Below are 16,935 nucleotides of genomic sequence, written 5' to 3'. Positions count from 1 at the left end.
TTTTATTGAATGTCATTTTAATCATATATTTACTTCCCAAATATACTTGATTTTATATTTGGTTCCTGATTCTATTTCACTTATAAAAGTTTTATGCTAAATCACATGACTTTAGCTATTATAGCTCTTTAGAATTCTTTAATATCTTATAATGAAGGTTGTCCCTAGGGCTGGTATAGTGCTGCAGCGGGTTAAGCTGTTACTTGCAATCAGAACACTGGTTTGAGTTTTGTTTTTTTCATAGTTTGGGTTAAGTATTACTTGGAATGGAATGACAGTTCTTGATAATCCCTGATATTCAATATCAAAATAATTTTAAGAACTATCTGTGCCTAATAACCAGTTGTTTTTATTTCAGCCCTTTAAGAAAACTATAAAATATTTGTACTGGACTGTGTGCAGTTTCTTTGCGGAAAACATACAGAGGGGGCCAGTGCTATAGTGCAGCGGGTAAAGCCACCGCCTACAATGCCGGCATCCCATATGGGCGCCAGTTCAAGTCCTGGCTGCTTCACTTCCAATCCAGCTCTCTGCTGTGGCCTGGGAAAAAAGTAAAAGATGGCCCAAGTGCTTGGGCCCCTGCACCCATGTGGGAGACCCAGAAGAGGCTCCTGGTTCCTGGCTTCGGATCTGCGCAGCTCTGGCCATTGTGGTCATCTGGGGAGTGAACCAGTGGATGGAAGACCTCCTCCCTCCCTCCCTCTCTCTCTCTCTCTCTGCCTCTCTGTAACTGCCTTTCAAATAAATAAATAAATCTCTTTTAAAAACATACAGAGTTAGTGGTTAATGATAAGGACAAAAAGCAAAACATTAGAAATTACTTAATTACTCTAGAATAAGACAATAGACATTTATTCCTTTTCAGTGAGATTTATTTGTTGGTTTACTTTTCATCCACTCCATCCACCTCACTATCTGATTTACCTGAACTATATCCCATAGCTTTACGCCGGGATAAGATGGTACTTGCTTCAATGCTGGGATTCTTTTTGGCTTTTGATGAACAGTAACCTTTTGTTTTGTGTAGCACAACACCTTTTCTGATTTCTTCCATTAAGGTCTTCCTTGATTTGCTAATTTTTGGTAGTGGTGGTGGAGAAGAGGGTCTCATAACAGGATAAACAGGAGCTATTGAAGACTGTGGAACTGATAGAGCCCTGGGGCTAGAAATGGAAAGTCGTGATTGCACAAATGACAATGATGATTGTGGAGTGGAAGATTTTGTTGATTTCACACTTGAGGATCCTGATTGTGATGGTGTCAAATATCTTGTTGATTTTGCAACTGGAGAGCTTGATGACAGTGAAGCTAAACATTTTGCCAATGGAGTAAATAAAGGTTTTGGTGAGTGGGTAAATGAATTTTCCCATAATGAATTCAAAGTTACTAGTGTTTGTGGACTCGAAGATACTGATACTGAAATTGAATGGTCTGACATAGTAGTTGAATATCTTGGTAATGGTGAAATTGAAGATCTTGATGTTGGTGGAACCAAATTATTTGGTGGTGGTAGAAGTGAAGATCTTGGTTTTGATGGAATTGAAGATCCTGGTGATTTTTCAACTAATGTTCTTGGTGATTGTGCAAAAGAAGACTTCACAGATTGAAAAATTGAAGACCCTGATGATTGTACGACCAGAGCAGGGTCAGCTGGATCTGTAATTGTAGCCCCTGACTGATTACTAGGTGAAATTATCGGATAAAAAGGTAGAGATGTAGGTATCCCCTGATCTTCATAATGTGGAAGTAGACCATCTGGTGTCTGTTCACCATATTGAAGAAATTTGGGAACTGAAGTGGAGAATTCTTTTGTTGATATAAATGGAAGACTTGAATCAGGAGTAATCTGCAGGCAATTAGGAAGTGATATTGCAGTTGTAGTTCTCAAAACAGGTGTTGGAAGCTGAATTTGGGAATGTGTAATTGGCGGAAGACTTGCCCTCTTTGAAGCTCTTAACATAGTTAACCAATTAGGTGGTAATGGAGGTGGTGAGGGTGGTGCTGTTGGGCTCACAAAAACCTCTGCTTTAAGATGATTTCGAGGTTGGGGTTGCAAATCTTCTCCAATACCAGTTCCATAACTGATGTAGGCAGGTGAAGTTTTCACATCCCCAGCTCCATGCATAGAGAGATTTGCAGGATTGGATAACACTTTTCCTACAGCTGTTGATAGAAGTGTTCTGATTTTACTAAATGGGAAAGTAGAAAGGGGACTTTGATCCATAGTTGAATGAGATGTCTCACCACAAACAGCTGGGTTTGGGCCCATTGAAGTATTATCTTCCATCAGTTGACTTTGACACACATTTTGTGGTTTATTGAGATGATCTAAGTGCTTTTTCTTTTGCTTGAATTTTCCTCTCTTTGGTTTACTTTCAGGTACCATTTTTTCTTTACACAGTTCAGAGAAAGATGGACGGGAGCTGAATGAAGCATCAGAAGAAATCTTTAAATCTTCCATAATGTCTTGGCTATAAGGAGCAGGCATAGTGAGATGTGCTGTCTGTACAGAAGCATGGTGTACTTCACACATTTTCACAGGTGGTGACTCGGACGAGGGTATCTGCTGTATTTGAGCCATTGTACCTTGAAAAGTATTTCTAGACTTTCTAACTAGCAAGGACAAATCTTCTTTTGGAGCCTTGTGAGTAATAACATCAGTTAACTGGATTACGTTTTCTTGCAGACTTTTAAGTTTGAAAGCAACCATGTCCATTTTTTTGGATAGTTCTCCCAATATGTTTTCAGCATATTTACTTAGATCACTTACTTGTCTATATATGCCACTCAAAGACATCTGGATTACATAAACAAACTCATCTCGAATTTCTCTAGGCATAGTTTGTTCATCCGGACATTCTTCATCTTTTTCTTCATTGACCGACATATTACAAAATGTCAGTACAAAAGTAGGGGGAGACACCTCAACCTCATCCCCTTTTCAAGCATCCGCAACTTTTTTCATATCCGTTGCAGGATTCGCTGGTTGGTGAGCCTCGCTAACAGTATCTGACTCCGGCAGAGCCTACGCGGATCTGAGCATGAGAACCTGTGTCTTCTGTGTTTATCCAGTAACCAGGCAACCAAGCTCATACGTCAGAGTCTTCTTTTTATAACTGACGTGAGAGAACAATGACTCCAAAACATCGCCGCCCTTTCAGGAACTAGTTTCTTAAAGACGAAGAGAGACCAGTTGGAGAGGAAGAGACAAGGCTGTGACATTAACTTTCATTTACTGTTTCTCAAAATGCTGCCCTGGATTTTAGAGCAAATTGTTCCATGTGACCTCCAGGTTATGTCTCTGACCTCAAATGGCATATATCTGATCTCTGATTCCAAAATTATCTTCCAATTGAGATGTTTCTTCTGAACTCCACTTCGATATCACACAGTCACCTCTAAACTTTTATTAACTTTCTTTTGCATGTATCTGTTATCTCTGAATATGGGATTTCCATCCATTCAGTTGCTAGTGTCTAAAAACCTTGCAATAGATTTTATCTAACATCTCTATTTTGTTTCTACATGCACTCTCAAAGTCAACCAATTCTACCCCAGAGTATAAACCAGAATGTACCCAATTTTATCTACCCTCAACCACAGCAGAAAATGTCACTACCATTTCTAATGAGAATGACTAGAACAGCTCCTAACTAGACCTACTGATGTGTTTTTATCCTCTTCCAAGCTATTCTCCCTCTTCTTTCCATCCATGATTTCATGCTTACATACACCCACCATCTATCTCTATCTATTCATACAAATGATTGTTTAAAATCTCCAATGTGTAAGAACTTCTGAGGAAGAAAGTAGGGTAAAGCTAAATCACAGAACCCCAATCTCCCCATCCTCAAAAAACAAATTAAATGAACAAATGCAAGTTTTAAAATGGGGAAAAAATATATCAGCACTAAAAAAAGAAGGAGCGTAATCTTCCAACATGCACTCTGGAAAGTCATGTCCAAGGACTGAAAGAGGATTTGGGCTACTGGTACATAGTTTCTGTCTATATTTCTGAGGGATAGGTTAAATGATGGAGCAGAAGGCTGGTAATGACTGGAAGGAACTAGATAACAGTTTCAAAAGTGTCATTGGTACTTTCTAATCCAGAGAGAGGTATGGGTGAATGTATGAGGTATGAGTGAAGACAGCAAGTGAATTTACTGGGGGAAACATACAAAGTGTCTATACATCCTCTACACTTTCACACTGATATTCAAATATAAGAAAAAAAAAACAAATACTGTTAGGGCACTAACTTGGAGGAAGACGAGAAAAATAAGTCAGGAGATCTTAACTTGCAAAGCTAATTATCCAAAATAAGAAGCAGGGATTCACCAGATTTTAAGATAAAAAGAGGAGTAATTGTAATTGTAGAGGAAATGTATAGTCAGGTAAAGGTAAAGAAGGCATTTGAGTAAATCTATCTCCACAAGCAGGCTAATAATGCCTTGAGCTAATCTCAATACTATAACATTATGGTTTCAGAATAAACTCTAAATCATCCATTTATACCATAAAGAAATAAAACAAAAATTGGGAGATAAGAGACACAGACTTGGAATTGGAAGGCATCTAATTTTAAATTTGCACATGCAAATGCCCTAGGGTGGGAGCTAGAATGCTTTGTATGAGACTGTGCAAGAGGCTCTGTGGCTGAGGGATTGGTAGATCTTGTATCTGAAGGGCATGATAATGAATCTGGATTTTAATCTAAGGATCACGAGAATCCATTGAGGGATTTAAGCAGGAGAGAAGAAAGATCCAACTTAGCTTTGAAAAGGTCTCTGAAGCTGCTGGGCAGAAAGTAGATTGTGGAGCCTTCAGAATAAAGGCAGGGAAATCAGAAAGCTATGGCAGTAATTCCACGAGAGATGTTATTGACTGTATTAGGATAGTGTCAGTAGTAGAGTTGGTTAAGTGGTTTCAGTAAGAAATTTTGGAGAGAGCTAGTTTAGGGCAAGGAATACAGAAATACAGGGTAAGAAATAAACATAGTCTAGGGGAAGTTTGAGGCTAGAGATAAAAAATTAGAAAACCATAATATTAAATTACTATAGTTGACTTTTTCAAACAACACAATGGGGATTTGGATTTTCCCACAGAGAAATCTTCCAGTCAGGTCAAATAACAACAATGCCCTGTGAATGGAGCATTTCTAGGGGGCTGAAATGTCAAACAAATAGTGGTAATCAAGGAATTGGACATTAGGAGAGCAGTCTGTAACCACTTTGAGGCCAGGGCAGTGCTTAGAAGAGGTGTGTTGGAACAGACCAAGAAATGCCATCTTCAAACCTATGGTTCTTAATGAGGTTCTGGAGTCTTTTTTTGAACACCTTTTCCTTAAATTGATGCAAGCCCTTGCATAATTTCCCAAAGTCTGAAAAAATTTATTTTAGTCACATTAGCCAGGATTCTCATAATTTTGCAGGGGAGAAGTTAAGGAGGTCTGCACTCTACCAAAACCCCACTTCTTTCTATCTTGGGATCCTCATTATTTTTCTCCAAGTATTCATTCAACCTGCATTAGAATACTTTTAATGACACAATTTACTGACTCCAGAAACAAATTATTCCTACTTTGAACATACATTACCATTAGAAAATGCTGCCATGCTTTTGAGTTGTCTTTCTGGAGCTTCCACTCCTTCATCTAATTCTTTCTTCTTTGTAAGTCCCCATGAACCACATCTTTTCTGATTTTAGTGAGCCGAAGTCTCACTTGCCTTTGTTACCTATTTCTATTGTCATTGCAGAAATTGTTCATCAATAAAAGCATTCCCCACTGAGTCCCAACAGGTTTCATGATCCAGTAAGACAGCTAAAGCTAATCAATTGAGGTGGCCAATTGAAATGAAACCTAGCCGGCGCCGCGGCTCACTTGGCAAATCCTCCGCCTGCGGCGCCGACACTCCGGGTTCTAGTCCTGGTTGGGATGCCAGATTCTGTCCCGGTTGCTCCTCTTCCAGTCCAGCTCTCTGCTGTGGCCAGGGAAGGCAGTGGAGGATGGCCCAAGTCCTTGGGCTCTGCACCCACATGGGAGACCAGGAGGAAACACCTGGCTCCTGGCTTCGGATCGGCACAGCGTGCAAGCCATAGCGGCCATTTTGGGGGTGAACCAACAGAAGGAAGACCTTTCTCTCTCTCTCTCTCATTGTATAACTCTGCCTGAAAAAAGAAAGGAAAAAAGAAAGGAAAAAAGGAAGGAAGGAAGGAAGGAAGGAAGGAAGGAAGGAAGGAAGGAAGGAAGGAAACCTAATTGCTATTCTGGGGTTAATTTATTTCTACGTGGGTTTCTTTTGTATACTTAAAAGATTTACTTATTTATTTTATTTCTTTCACCAATTTTTATTTATTTTGCTAATAGTAAGTACTTACTGTGATCCAGGAGTTGTATTACATATGTAATTCTATTTAATCCTCACAGAAACCTTGTAAGTTATACAGTATTATATGCTTTTTTAAAAAGATTTATTTATTTATTAGAAAGTCAGAGTTACACACAGAGAGAAGGAGAGATAGAGAGAGAGAGAGGTCTTCCATCCTCTGGTTCACTCACAATTGGCTGCAACAGTCAGAGCTGCACTCATCCAAAGCCAGGAGCCAGGAGCTTCTTCTGGGTCTCCCACTTGGGTGCAGGGGCCCAAGGACTTGGGCCATCTTCTACTGCTTTCCCAGGCCACAGCAGAGGGCTGGATTGAAAGTGGAGCAGCCGGGACTCGAACCAGCACCCATATGGGATGCCGGCACTGCAGGCAGCAGCTTTACCTGCTCTGCCACAGCGCCCGCCTCATATGATTATTTTAGGGAAAGGAAATAGAGGTTCAGGGATGTTAAGTAATGCAACCATGTATCACAACTAACAAGCAGTAGGTCTTAGGTTCTAACTGATGTCTGCCTCAATTTACACCAGTAGCTACACCTCAAGTATTTAGAAATGTATTCAGCTCCTTCCAGACTTATTTCATATATGTAGTGCATAGTAGTATAATGACATTTCTCCACATGTAATTTATGTTTTTAGCATTAAGAAGTCCTGTAGAAACGGACTCTTACAGGAAGGAATTTCCAGGATGAATTAGTAACAGAGCGAAGAATGATATGGTTTCTGATTACTCAGAACCTAAACTATCCTTATGGCCTAATGATTCCTTTATAGACTATGTTGGTGCATCCTCCTCATCTTACAGTGGAAGAAGTCGGGTCCCATGGAGGAAAAGAGATTAATTCAATATCACACAGTCTCGAAGCTTCAATTACATCATGAGGATCCAGACGGTTCAATGTACTTTCCCTATGCCACACTTTCTACGACTGTCAGAATTAAAAATATTTTAGCTTGTCTTGTTGGTGGTGCTGCTTTCCAAAAATATTCCTACAATATCGTAAAAGAATCAGATAGCTTGACAAATTCAAAGATTGTAAGAGTATGCACATGAAATGAGAAGAATAATAGTTTGAAAGATAATTGATATGAAGAATACAATAACCACATCGAATCTTCATAAATTTATGAAGATTATTTTACAACAGGAACCTTAAATCCACATGGCTGTAAAAGTAAATAGGGCTTCAGCTAGGCAAACCAAGTAAAAATAATTTAGAATACAAATGTGTATAAGCTGACAAACAAGATTCGGTTAGGAAGCTAGGCTTCCTGTGAGAACAAGAGATGGTACTACAGGAGAAGCAAACCAAAGAGAATTCTCTCATGCAGCTTACATAGTTTGACATTCATACATCATTTTCTTCATATCATGCATTCTCCATGTACTTTTTGAAGAATGCATGTATGCATGGATTTAAAAAAATACTTGCACTAGACCACATTCATCTTCTAAAACAATCTCTCCACAAACTTCTTGAAGTACCTTCCTACACAATGGATATTCAGTCTGAGCCCTCAGGCAGACACGCTTTCCTAATACTCCCTCGCTGCTTACAGACAGCTTTGACTCTACCTCCTTTCAATCGTCTGATATTTTATAGAATCTGACTCTCTTACAACACTGCCACCAGCCCCATATACATATCTCCTTTGCTTTTGTACTCTATCATGCTATCTACAACAACTTCATTTTTATTCCTCTTACATTTTTTACTTCCCACTCTGTTCTTATACCAACCTAGCACCACAAAGCTTCCCACTCTCTAAGGCTTCAGGCTTCAAACCATATGGGTACCAGAAGGCTTAGCACATATCCTTAAGTTCACTGATGCCCTTAAAATTCGAATTTGGCTGTGTGCTCAGGAAATTTGTTAGTAGAGAAGAAATAAAGGAAAACAGAACATTTGCTTGTAGTCAGCTTTCCCTCTTCAGTTCTATTCTGCATACAGTTCAGGGATGAGTCAGTGGCATGGATGACTCATAATGGAATACTCCAGGAGCAGTGTTTCTCTTCGTTCCGTGTAGTGGTTTTAGAGAGCAAAGTGCATTAACATTTTTGTCTGCTTGGGTAGATTTTCAGCAAACATGCAGTGTATGTTTTGTATGGTCTAGTAACATTTAGCATCTGGTACAATTGAAGCAGTCTTAGGGACTCTAACATATAGATATCTTCCAGAAAAACTTGAGTAAAAATGAAATTTTAACAGACTTGGAAAGGTATGTTTTGAATGCTCAGCTAATTATAAGCTATTAACTTTTAGGGAAGGGGGAGAAATTGCTGTTTAATTCAAAGAGATAGGCATTTAGACATTAATGTACATTGATAAACTCGTGCGATTGTTACCTGGAAGCCAGTTACTCTATTCACACTAAGATATCATGGGTAGAAAATGCAAATAATTGTTTTAATTTTGATCTTGAAATTGAAAATCACAAGGGCAGACATTGAATTACAGTGACTCATTAGGGATTAAAGTACTTCTTACATAAGCAATTAGATGTAATATATCCCTTGTTAATAGAAGAAATTGATTCATTTATAAATGGCAAACAAGTCTCTCAAGCTACACCTAGTAGCAATGAGGTCAACTAAAGAGAAATATGGAGGAAGCAGGAACAGAATGCCAAAGAAAAGAGCAGTTTGATACTAGAGGCATGACCAATGTCTTCTATATCCAGCTAAGCAAACGGGAAAGATATAAACAGAAAGGCAGAGAGCATTGGGGTTATATTGGCAAATGTTAGAACACAGGCAGGAAAACGCATGAAGACAGATGATCTTAAGGAGGGTATAGTACCAGCTGATTTTGTTACCAGAGGGGACTCCTGGCTCCTGGTTTCAGATCAATGCAGCTGCAGCCATTGCCGCCAGTTGGAGAGTGAACCAGAGGATGGAGGACCTCTCTCTCTCTCTCTCTCTCTCTCTCTCTCTCTCTCTCTCTCCCTCCCCGGTGCTGGCATCCCACATGGGCAAGAGTTCGAGTCCTGGCTGCTGCACTTCTGATCCCACTCTCTGCTATGGCCTGGAAAAGCAGTACAGGATGGCCCAAGAGCTTGGGCCCCTGCACCCACATGGGATACCCAGAAGAAGCTCCTGGCTCCTGGCTTCAGATTGTCGTAGCTCTGGCTGTTGTGGTCATCTGGGAAGTGAACCAGTGGATGGAAGACCTCTCTCTCTCTCTCTGCCTCTCCTTCTCTTTATGTAACTCTCCCTCTCTCTGCCTCTCCTCCTCTCTGTGTATAACTCTTTCAAATAAATAAACCTTAAAAAAAAAGACAGATTTCTCAAAATTTTCCCTGTCAAACAATAGGAACAATGTGACCAGTTACAGCTGTGGTCTTCCAAATTTTTGTCACAAGATGTGAACTAGGGGCCAGTGCTGCAGTGTAGTGAGTAAAGCTGCTGCCTGCAGAGCTGGCATCCCACGTGGGTACCAGTTTGAATCCCAGCTGCTCCACTTCCTATCCAGCTCCCTGCTAATGTACCTGGGAAAGCAGCAAAGGATGGCCCAAGTGCTTGGACCCCTACACCCACGTGGGAGACCCGGATGAAGCTCCTGGCTCCTGGCTTCGGATCCGCCCAGCTCCAACCATTGCAGCCATTTGGAGAGTGAACCGGCAGCTGGAAGACCTCTCTCTCTCTCTCTCTCTGTAACTTTGCCTCTCAAGTAAATAAATAAAATATTTTAAAAAAAGATGTGAACTATGACATTCACAGGGGTGACATGATTGTAGTACAAAATATGTGAACATTCACAGGAGTGACATAACCCTAGAAGTGGCCAGAGCTATATGTAATTTTCTCTTTGCTGACTGTAATCTCAGCATTTCTCTCCCACTTAAGAATGTACAGTAAACAAAAATGGTTTAAGAGAGTGAATCATCATTAGGAAAACCTTTAATCATTGCTATAAAGGAATAAAACCAATAAATTATTTGTAACATCAGGACTATATTATTAACAAATTCCTGGTGACACAGAATACAAGTGATCAAAACATATACATGAGTGACTGAGACAAACACTGGAGACAAATTTAGAGGCCCTGGTATGAAGCTCAGTGGATAAGATGTAAGGAAACTTTGGGTTCTAGTTCCAGCTTTGGCATTAACTGGTTGTGTTGCCAGGGGAAAAACATCTAATCTGAGTCACAGAATCTCCTCATACAGTGCAAAGTGACTGATCTACCAAACATAAGGTTTCTGTTATCTCTATTATTTTCTAAATAAGAGAAACCTCTTTATCTTTTCTTTTTTAATTTTAATTACTTTTAACAGATTTAATGTGATTTGCAGATATAATTCTAGAACATGATGATATTCCCTTCCTCCTTCCCTCCTTCCCCTCACTTCTCCCTCTTCTTCCTTATCCTTTCCTCTTTTTTTCTTTTTGAAATAACATATTTTAAATTGACATTACAGTAAAAAGGCTTAATACTTCACAGAATAAGAAATGTAGCAAGTTAAAAGCAAAAGACCCGAGTTTAGTGGGACAATGGCTATCAACAATAACTGAGTGGAAAATGACCCTTTCATCCCTCTGCAGTCAATCTTAAAGTACTCATAGGTAATTAAAGCTATAGTAGTATAACATTTTTAATCATTGGATTGACAAAAGTATAAAACAAAGTTTTACAAAACTATATTTACAGCAATGCTGATATACACAGATATTTCTTTTTTCTTTCTTTCTTTTTTTTTTTTGTTTGTTTTTTAAAAATTTTAGCTCCCACAATAAGGGAAAACATGCGGTATTTGTCTTTCTGGGTCCAGCTTATTTCACTCAGTGTGATGTCCTCCAGTTGTGTCCTTTTTGCTGCAAATGGTAGAATTTCATTTTTATAGCTGAATAATATTCCATGGCGTAGATAAACCACATTTCCTTTATCCATCCATCTGATGGTGGACAATTTGGCTGATTCCAAATTTTGGCTATTGTGAACAGTCCTGTGATAAATACGGTGGTGCAGGTATCTCTTTAGTCAACTGTGTTTTAATCTTTTGGGTATAAAACCAGTAGTGGGATTGCTGGATCATATGACAAGTCTATTGTTTTTAAATAAATCTCCACAGTATTGTCCACAGTGGCTGCACTAATTTACCCCTCCTACCAGCCTTTGTCCACATCCTCATCGACATTCGTTACTCTCTGTTTTGGAGTTTAGTCATTCTGACAAGAGTGAGGTGTGATCTCATTGTGGTTGCGATTTACATTTCCCTGATGGCTGGTGATATGGAGCATATTTTCATATATTGCTTTTTGGCCATAAACATGGGAGTACAGATAAGTCTTTTATTTGCTGATTTCATTTCCTTTTGGGTAAATTCCCAGGAGTAAGACGGCTGGGTCATGTGGTAGGGCTATATTCAGATTTCTGAGGAATCTCCATACTGTCTTCCACAGTGGCTTTACCAGTTTGCATTCCCACCAACAGTGGATTAGGGTACCTTTTCCCCAGATCCTTACCACCATTTGTTATTTGTTGATTTCTGTCTGAAAGCCATTCTAACAGGGGTGAGGTGAAATCTCATAGTGGTTTTGATTTTCATTTCTTACTGATTTTCACTCATGGTAACAAAGCCTAAATAAAAGTCCCAGTTCAATAAAATCAAAATATTCTGTTTTTGCATTTGTGTGCAAGGTTCTGGGGCTTGGACTTTTTTGAAAATTGTCTAGCTATCTTTTTTTTTTCAAACTTCTTTTTTTTAAGTATTTATTTATTTATTTGAAATTCAGAGTTACACAGAGAGAAGAGAGGTGGGGAAGGGTGTCTTCCATTCCACTGGTTCACTCCCCAAGTGATCACAATGGCCAGAGCTGAGCTCATCTGAAGCCAGGAGCAAGGAGCTTCTTCTGGGTCTGCCACGTGGGTACAGGAGCCCAAGGAATTGGGCCATGTTCCACTGCTTTCCCAGGCCATAGCAGAGAGCTGGATCAGAAGTGGGGCAGCTGGGTCTCGAACCAGCGCCCATATGGGATGAAGGTGCTTCATGCCAGAGTGTTAACCCGCAGCTCCACAGCAGCGGCCCCTCTAGCTATCTCTTGTATTTACTAACTAGTTAAGTGAGATACTATGATCTTGTAGTAGGTACTTTCCATTAACTACCTAATAGCCACTACCTTCTTCTTTGCTAATGGAATAGCAGTTTTGGTTTATATGTGGTTATGATTTTGTGATGATTACACCGGTGCCTAACCTGAAGGGCTGAATTTTGTATAATCTAAGCCCATCCTGGCTTAAATTCATTTTCTGGGTAATGACTTGCTTAAAAAATATTATGAGAACTTATTCTGCTTACTGAGAGCTAAGAGGCCGTCTAAGATGGGGGAGTGCTTGTAAGAAGGATTCTACCACTGCACTTTTGTATATGAAGACGTGGTGCATGAAGCTCTGCTATAGTCATTTGCAAAAAAATGATGAAAACTTGGGCCAGCGCCACGGCTCACTAGGCTAATCCTCCGCCTTGCGGCACCGGCACACCAGGTTCTAGTCCCGGTCGGGGCGCCAGATTCTGTCCCGGTTGCCCCTCTTCCAGGCCAGCTCTCTGCTGTGGCCAGGGAGTGCAGTGGAGGATGGCCCAAGTGCTTGGGCCCTGCACCCCATGGGAGATCAGGAGAAGTACCTGGCTCCTGCCATCGGATCAGCGTGGTGCGCCGGCCGCAGCGCACTGGCCGCGGCGGCCATTGGAGGGTGAACCAACGGTAAAGGAAGACCTTTCTCTCTCTCTCTCTCTCTCACTGTCCACTCTGCCTGTCAAAAAATAAAAAAAAAATGATGAAAGTTTAGCAATGCCCTGATGATGTAGAAGACAGAAAAAGCACTGAAATTAGTTGAGTAGTGAGGGAGGCGATGTCTCCCTTCTTGCCAAGACACAGTCATTGTGTAAAATGACAGGAAGAACCACAAACATTATCACCATTATCACCATTGAATTTGTGCACGCTTAATGCTCACATCATGCTGTGCTCTTTTACCTTCTAATATGTGTTGATCTAGATTTTCCAGTGCATTTATCTCAAGTTTATCACTTTGTTACCACAATACATATTTAGAAGTAGATTTTACTTGATAGCTTAGGGGCCTGCTAGTATCTGAGCCTAGCTTTTTTCCTTGTGCTCTGACCTGGTGCTCTAATTCTGAAGACTCTGTGGTTTTTTGTTGTTGTTATTTTTCTTGAAACAATACCTGGCCTAATCCTTACCTAGTCCTAGTTCTACTCATTGGACTTTTTGTCTTAAGCTTTTTCCTAGGTTCTACTGCCACAACTCTAGATCTGGCTTCTAATGTCTCATACTTATAGGAAATGTAGGAGATTTGCAACAGTGACTACTTACAAAGTCAAACCATGTAATTTGAAGGGCTTGGATAACAAAGTAATATTGCTATTTGCATAAGAACATGACCAGATGTCCAGTTGACTGTGTGAATGTGTATCATGCTGTAGTTAACCAAGATGAACAAAAAAAAACCTATGCAAACCAAACCTGCATGATGAAAAACCTGATGCATGCATCAAATATATATCAAACCAAAATCATGCTAAAGAAGAATAATGTTTGCATGATGAACAACTCAGCATCTATTAGAATACTTATTACTTCTTGGAAGACAATAGCAACCCAGACACAATGAATAAAATAATAAACCTGCAGAATCCTGGGATAAAAGGAAAAGATTATATCAGATAGATTCTAATTTAATTGGGCTATTACTGGCAGTCTTTAAAAATTTTCCAAGTTATTCTAATGTGTAGTCAAGTTGAGAAGCATTGATACTGAAAGATTATAGTATGAATATTTTGAGGAAGGAACACCAATGCTGTAATTCTACTTTTTTTAATTTTTATTTTTTGACAGGCAGAGTTAGACAGTGAAAGAGAGACAGAGAGAAAGGTCTTCCTTCCGTTGGTTCACTCCCCAAATGGTTTCTACGGCTGGTGCTGTGCTGATCCGAAGCCAGGAGCCAGGTGCTTCTCCTGGTCTCCCATGCGGGTGCAGGGCCCAAGCACTTGGGCCATCCTCCACTGCCTTCCCGGGCCAGAGCAGAGAGCTGGACTGGAAGAGGAGCAACTGGGACAGAACCGCGCCCCAACCGGGACTAGAACCCTGGATGCTGGCGCTGCAAGCAGAGGATTAGCCTAGTGAGCCACGGCACTGGCCTGTAATTCTACTTTAAGTCAACAAAGGAGAATTTCCAACACTAGTCTCCTACTTTTATTTTAGTTACTATGAGGATAAAAAGTATTATGAAGGTACATAGGGATAGAAATATTTTGATTTTAGCATCAAATTAAACTTTACACTCATAAATTAGGCCAATCTTTTGTCCTGATTCCTTCTTCTTGGATTTGCTATCACATTTCCTTCTTTTGAAGTTTTCATAAACATTTTCATACTCATGTTTTTATAACTGTAATATTCATATTATCTATATTTAAGGACTTGTCTGAACTGCCCTAAGATATTGTAAGCCCTTGAGGGCATGGATTGTCACTTCTGAACATTGTCATTTACATAATAGAATAACAGATACTTAATAAATATCTATTAACTAAATAGACACAGTAGTTTATAATTCCACATTTTCAATAAGTAAAACTGGATCTTCATTTCAGGCATGGAAAGCCAAGACACTAAGACAAAAAATGACCTACATGAAAGAACTCTGTGAGGGAGATCCCGGTGGAAAGAAGGGGATATCAAAGAAGGAGGTACCTTTCTCTGAAGGGAGGAGAGAACTTCCACTTTGACTATGGCCCTGTCTAAATAATGTCGGAGTTTGTGGACTCAAGAGTCTTCCATAGCCTTGGCAGCTCATGACAAGTGCCTCGGGTTATCAGTGACATTATAAATAAGAGTGTAAATTGCTAAATCAACAACCGGAGTCACTGTGAACTTGCTCCCCATGTAGGACCTCTGTCCTAAATAAGTTGTACTATGAGATTCAATGGTAAACTAGTCTTCAAACAGTACTTTATATATTGTGTATCTGTGTGGGTGCAAACTGTTGAAATCTTTACTTAGTATAGAGTCAATCTTCTGTATATAAAGATAAATAAAAATGAATCTTAATAAAGAATGGGATGGGAGAGGGTGTAGGAGGTGGGCTGCTTTGGGTGTGGGAGGGTGGGTATGGGGGGAAGAACTGCTATAATCCAAAAGTTTTACCTATGAAATTTATATTTATTAAATAAATACTTTCTATAAGATAAAGAAAATCCTGGCTCTTACTCCTTTATCAATCTAAACAATATTGTAAAGTTATACAAAGCCACTTTGCATTGTTAGTGGAAAGTGAAATTTAAAGAGATTTACCTGCAAAAAATTAGAAATTTATACATACTTTTTTGAAAATTCATATTTTTCATAATTTTTAAAATATTCCTTGTGTTCATGGGTAACAAAACTATTTTGCACCAAAATAAAGTTATATTTTAAGGTAATTTTCCACAAATTTTTGAAGGACCTACATATATTACTGGTAGTAGATGTTATGGTCACTTAATACTTTATGAAAAAATAAAATAAGATCATACAAAAATATCATGAAGATAGTTATAGGCAATCTTTACAATATTTTGGTTATGTTGTAAAACATGTAAGTGAAAATGTATCAAACTATTTCAGTATTTCTCTCAGTTTATTTAAGTAGAGTACATCATCTAAATATGATATTTTTACATCTAATTTCCTGTTCCAAAATGTCTAGGGTAAATATGAAAAGTGCTATCTAATGCAAAGACACAGGGAAACTTCAAGTACTTCTTGGGAGCACAGTGTAACTATCAACTATGACTCATCTTCCATAGCAGAAGGCCTTGCTCCATGAGCTAGGAGGCACTATGATTCAATGCTTTGTTTTGATCTGTGTTTCCATGGTTTTATGTTGCTGTAATGCGAATAGGCTTCGCCACGCTTGGTTTTTATCCAAATAACATATAGCTGTTGAAGTTTTGCTCATCTGTGTAGAAAGCAATTATTCATTACCCTTGCAATTATGTGGCAGTCTCTATGCTGGAGAAATCACCTATATAATCTCATTTATGTCCAAATAAAGGAAAGAAGGGGAAGATCCAAATGACAGCAATCATTTTCTCCACATTTTGGATAAGAACATTGAATCACAAGCAAGTTAAGTAATTTTCATAATAGCTCACAGTTGTGGAATACAATAACTTTTGGAGATCAAAAAGAGTGCTGAATAATGACTGGCAGATTAAATTCACAGCTAATACTGTTAAGTAATAGGATTTTGAATTTGAGTAGACCCTGTTTTTAAAAGGTTACTTGTGGGGTATATTAAAATATCTTATGATAATCATCCTATTCTCCATAATTGAAACATTATTCTTTCCATTTTAAGTCAAATCAAATAAAGGGCCAAATAATTCTGACACCTTACATACTACTGTAGGGCTAAAAATCTCATTCCTAAGAAACAGAATTATGTGATGTTGAATTCATCAGCAGAGTGACAGTCAAAGCAGACCTCGAGGTTGGAGATGTAACAATATTTCATGAGGAATATGGCATAACAGTGACACTC

General features: G+C 39.1%; 1 protein-coding gene across 1 annotated transcript; it reads right to left on the bottom strand.

The window, feature by feature from the left end:
• Positions 1–883: 883 nt before the first annotated feature.
• On the bottom strand, positions 884–3,034 carry LOC108178700 (actin-binding protein WASF1). Its single transcript, XM_017349679.2, has one exon. The coding sequence runs from the start codon at positions 2,885–2,887 to the stop codon at positions 884–886; it is 2,004 nt and encodes a 667-aa protein (XP_017205168.1). The 5' UTR covers positions 2,888–3,034.
• Positions 3,035–16,935: the final 13,901 nt, after the last annotated feature.

Source organism: Oryctolagus cuniculus, chromosome X, assembly GCF_964237555.1.
Source record: "Oryctolagus cuniculus chromosome X, mOryCun1.1, whole genome shotgun sequence".
NCBI classification, from domain to species: domain Eukaryota; kingdom Metazoa; phylum Chordata; class Mammalia; order Lagomorpha; family Leporidae; genus Oryctolagus; species Oryctolagus cuniculus.
This window is presented reverse-complemented; position numbering and strand designations above follow the sequence as displayed.

Coding starts and splice junctions, on each gene's coding strand:
- LOC108178700 (XM_017349679.2), bottom strand. CDS start 2,887: ATGTCGGTCAATGAAGAAAAAGATGAAGAATGTCCGGATGAACAAACT.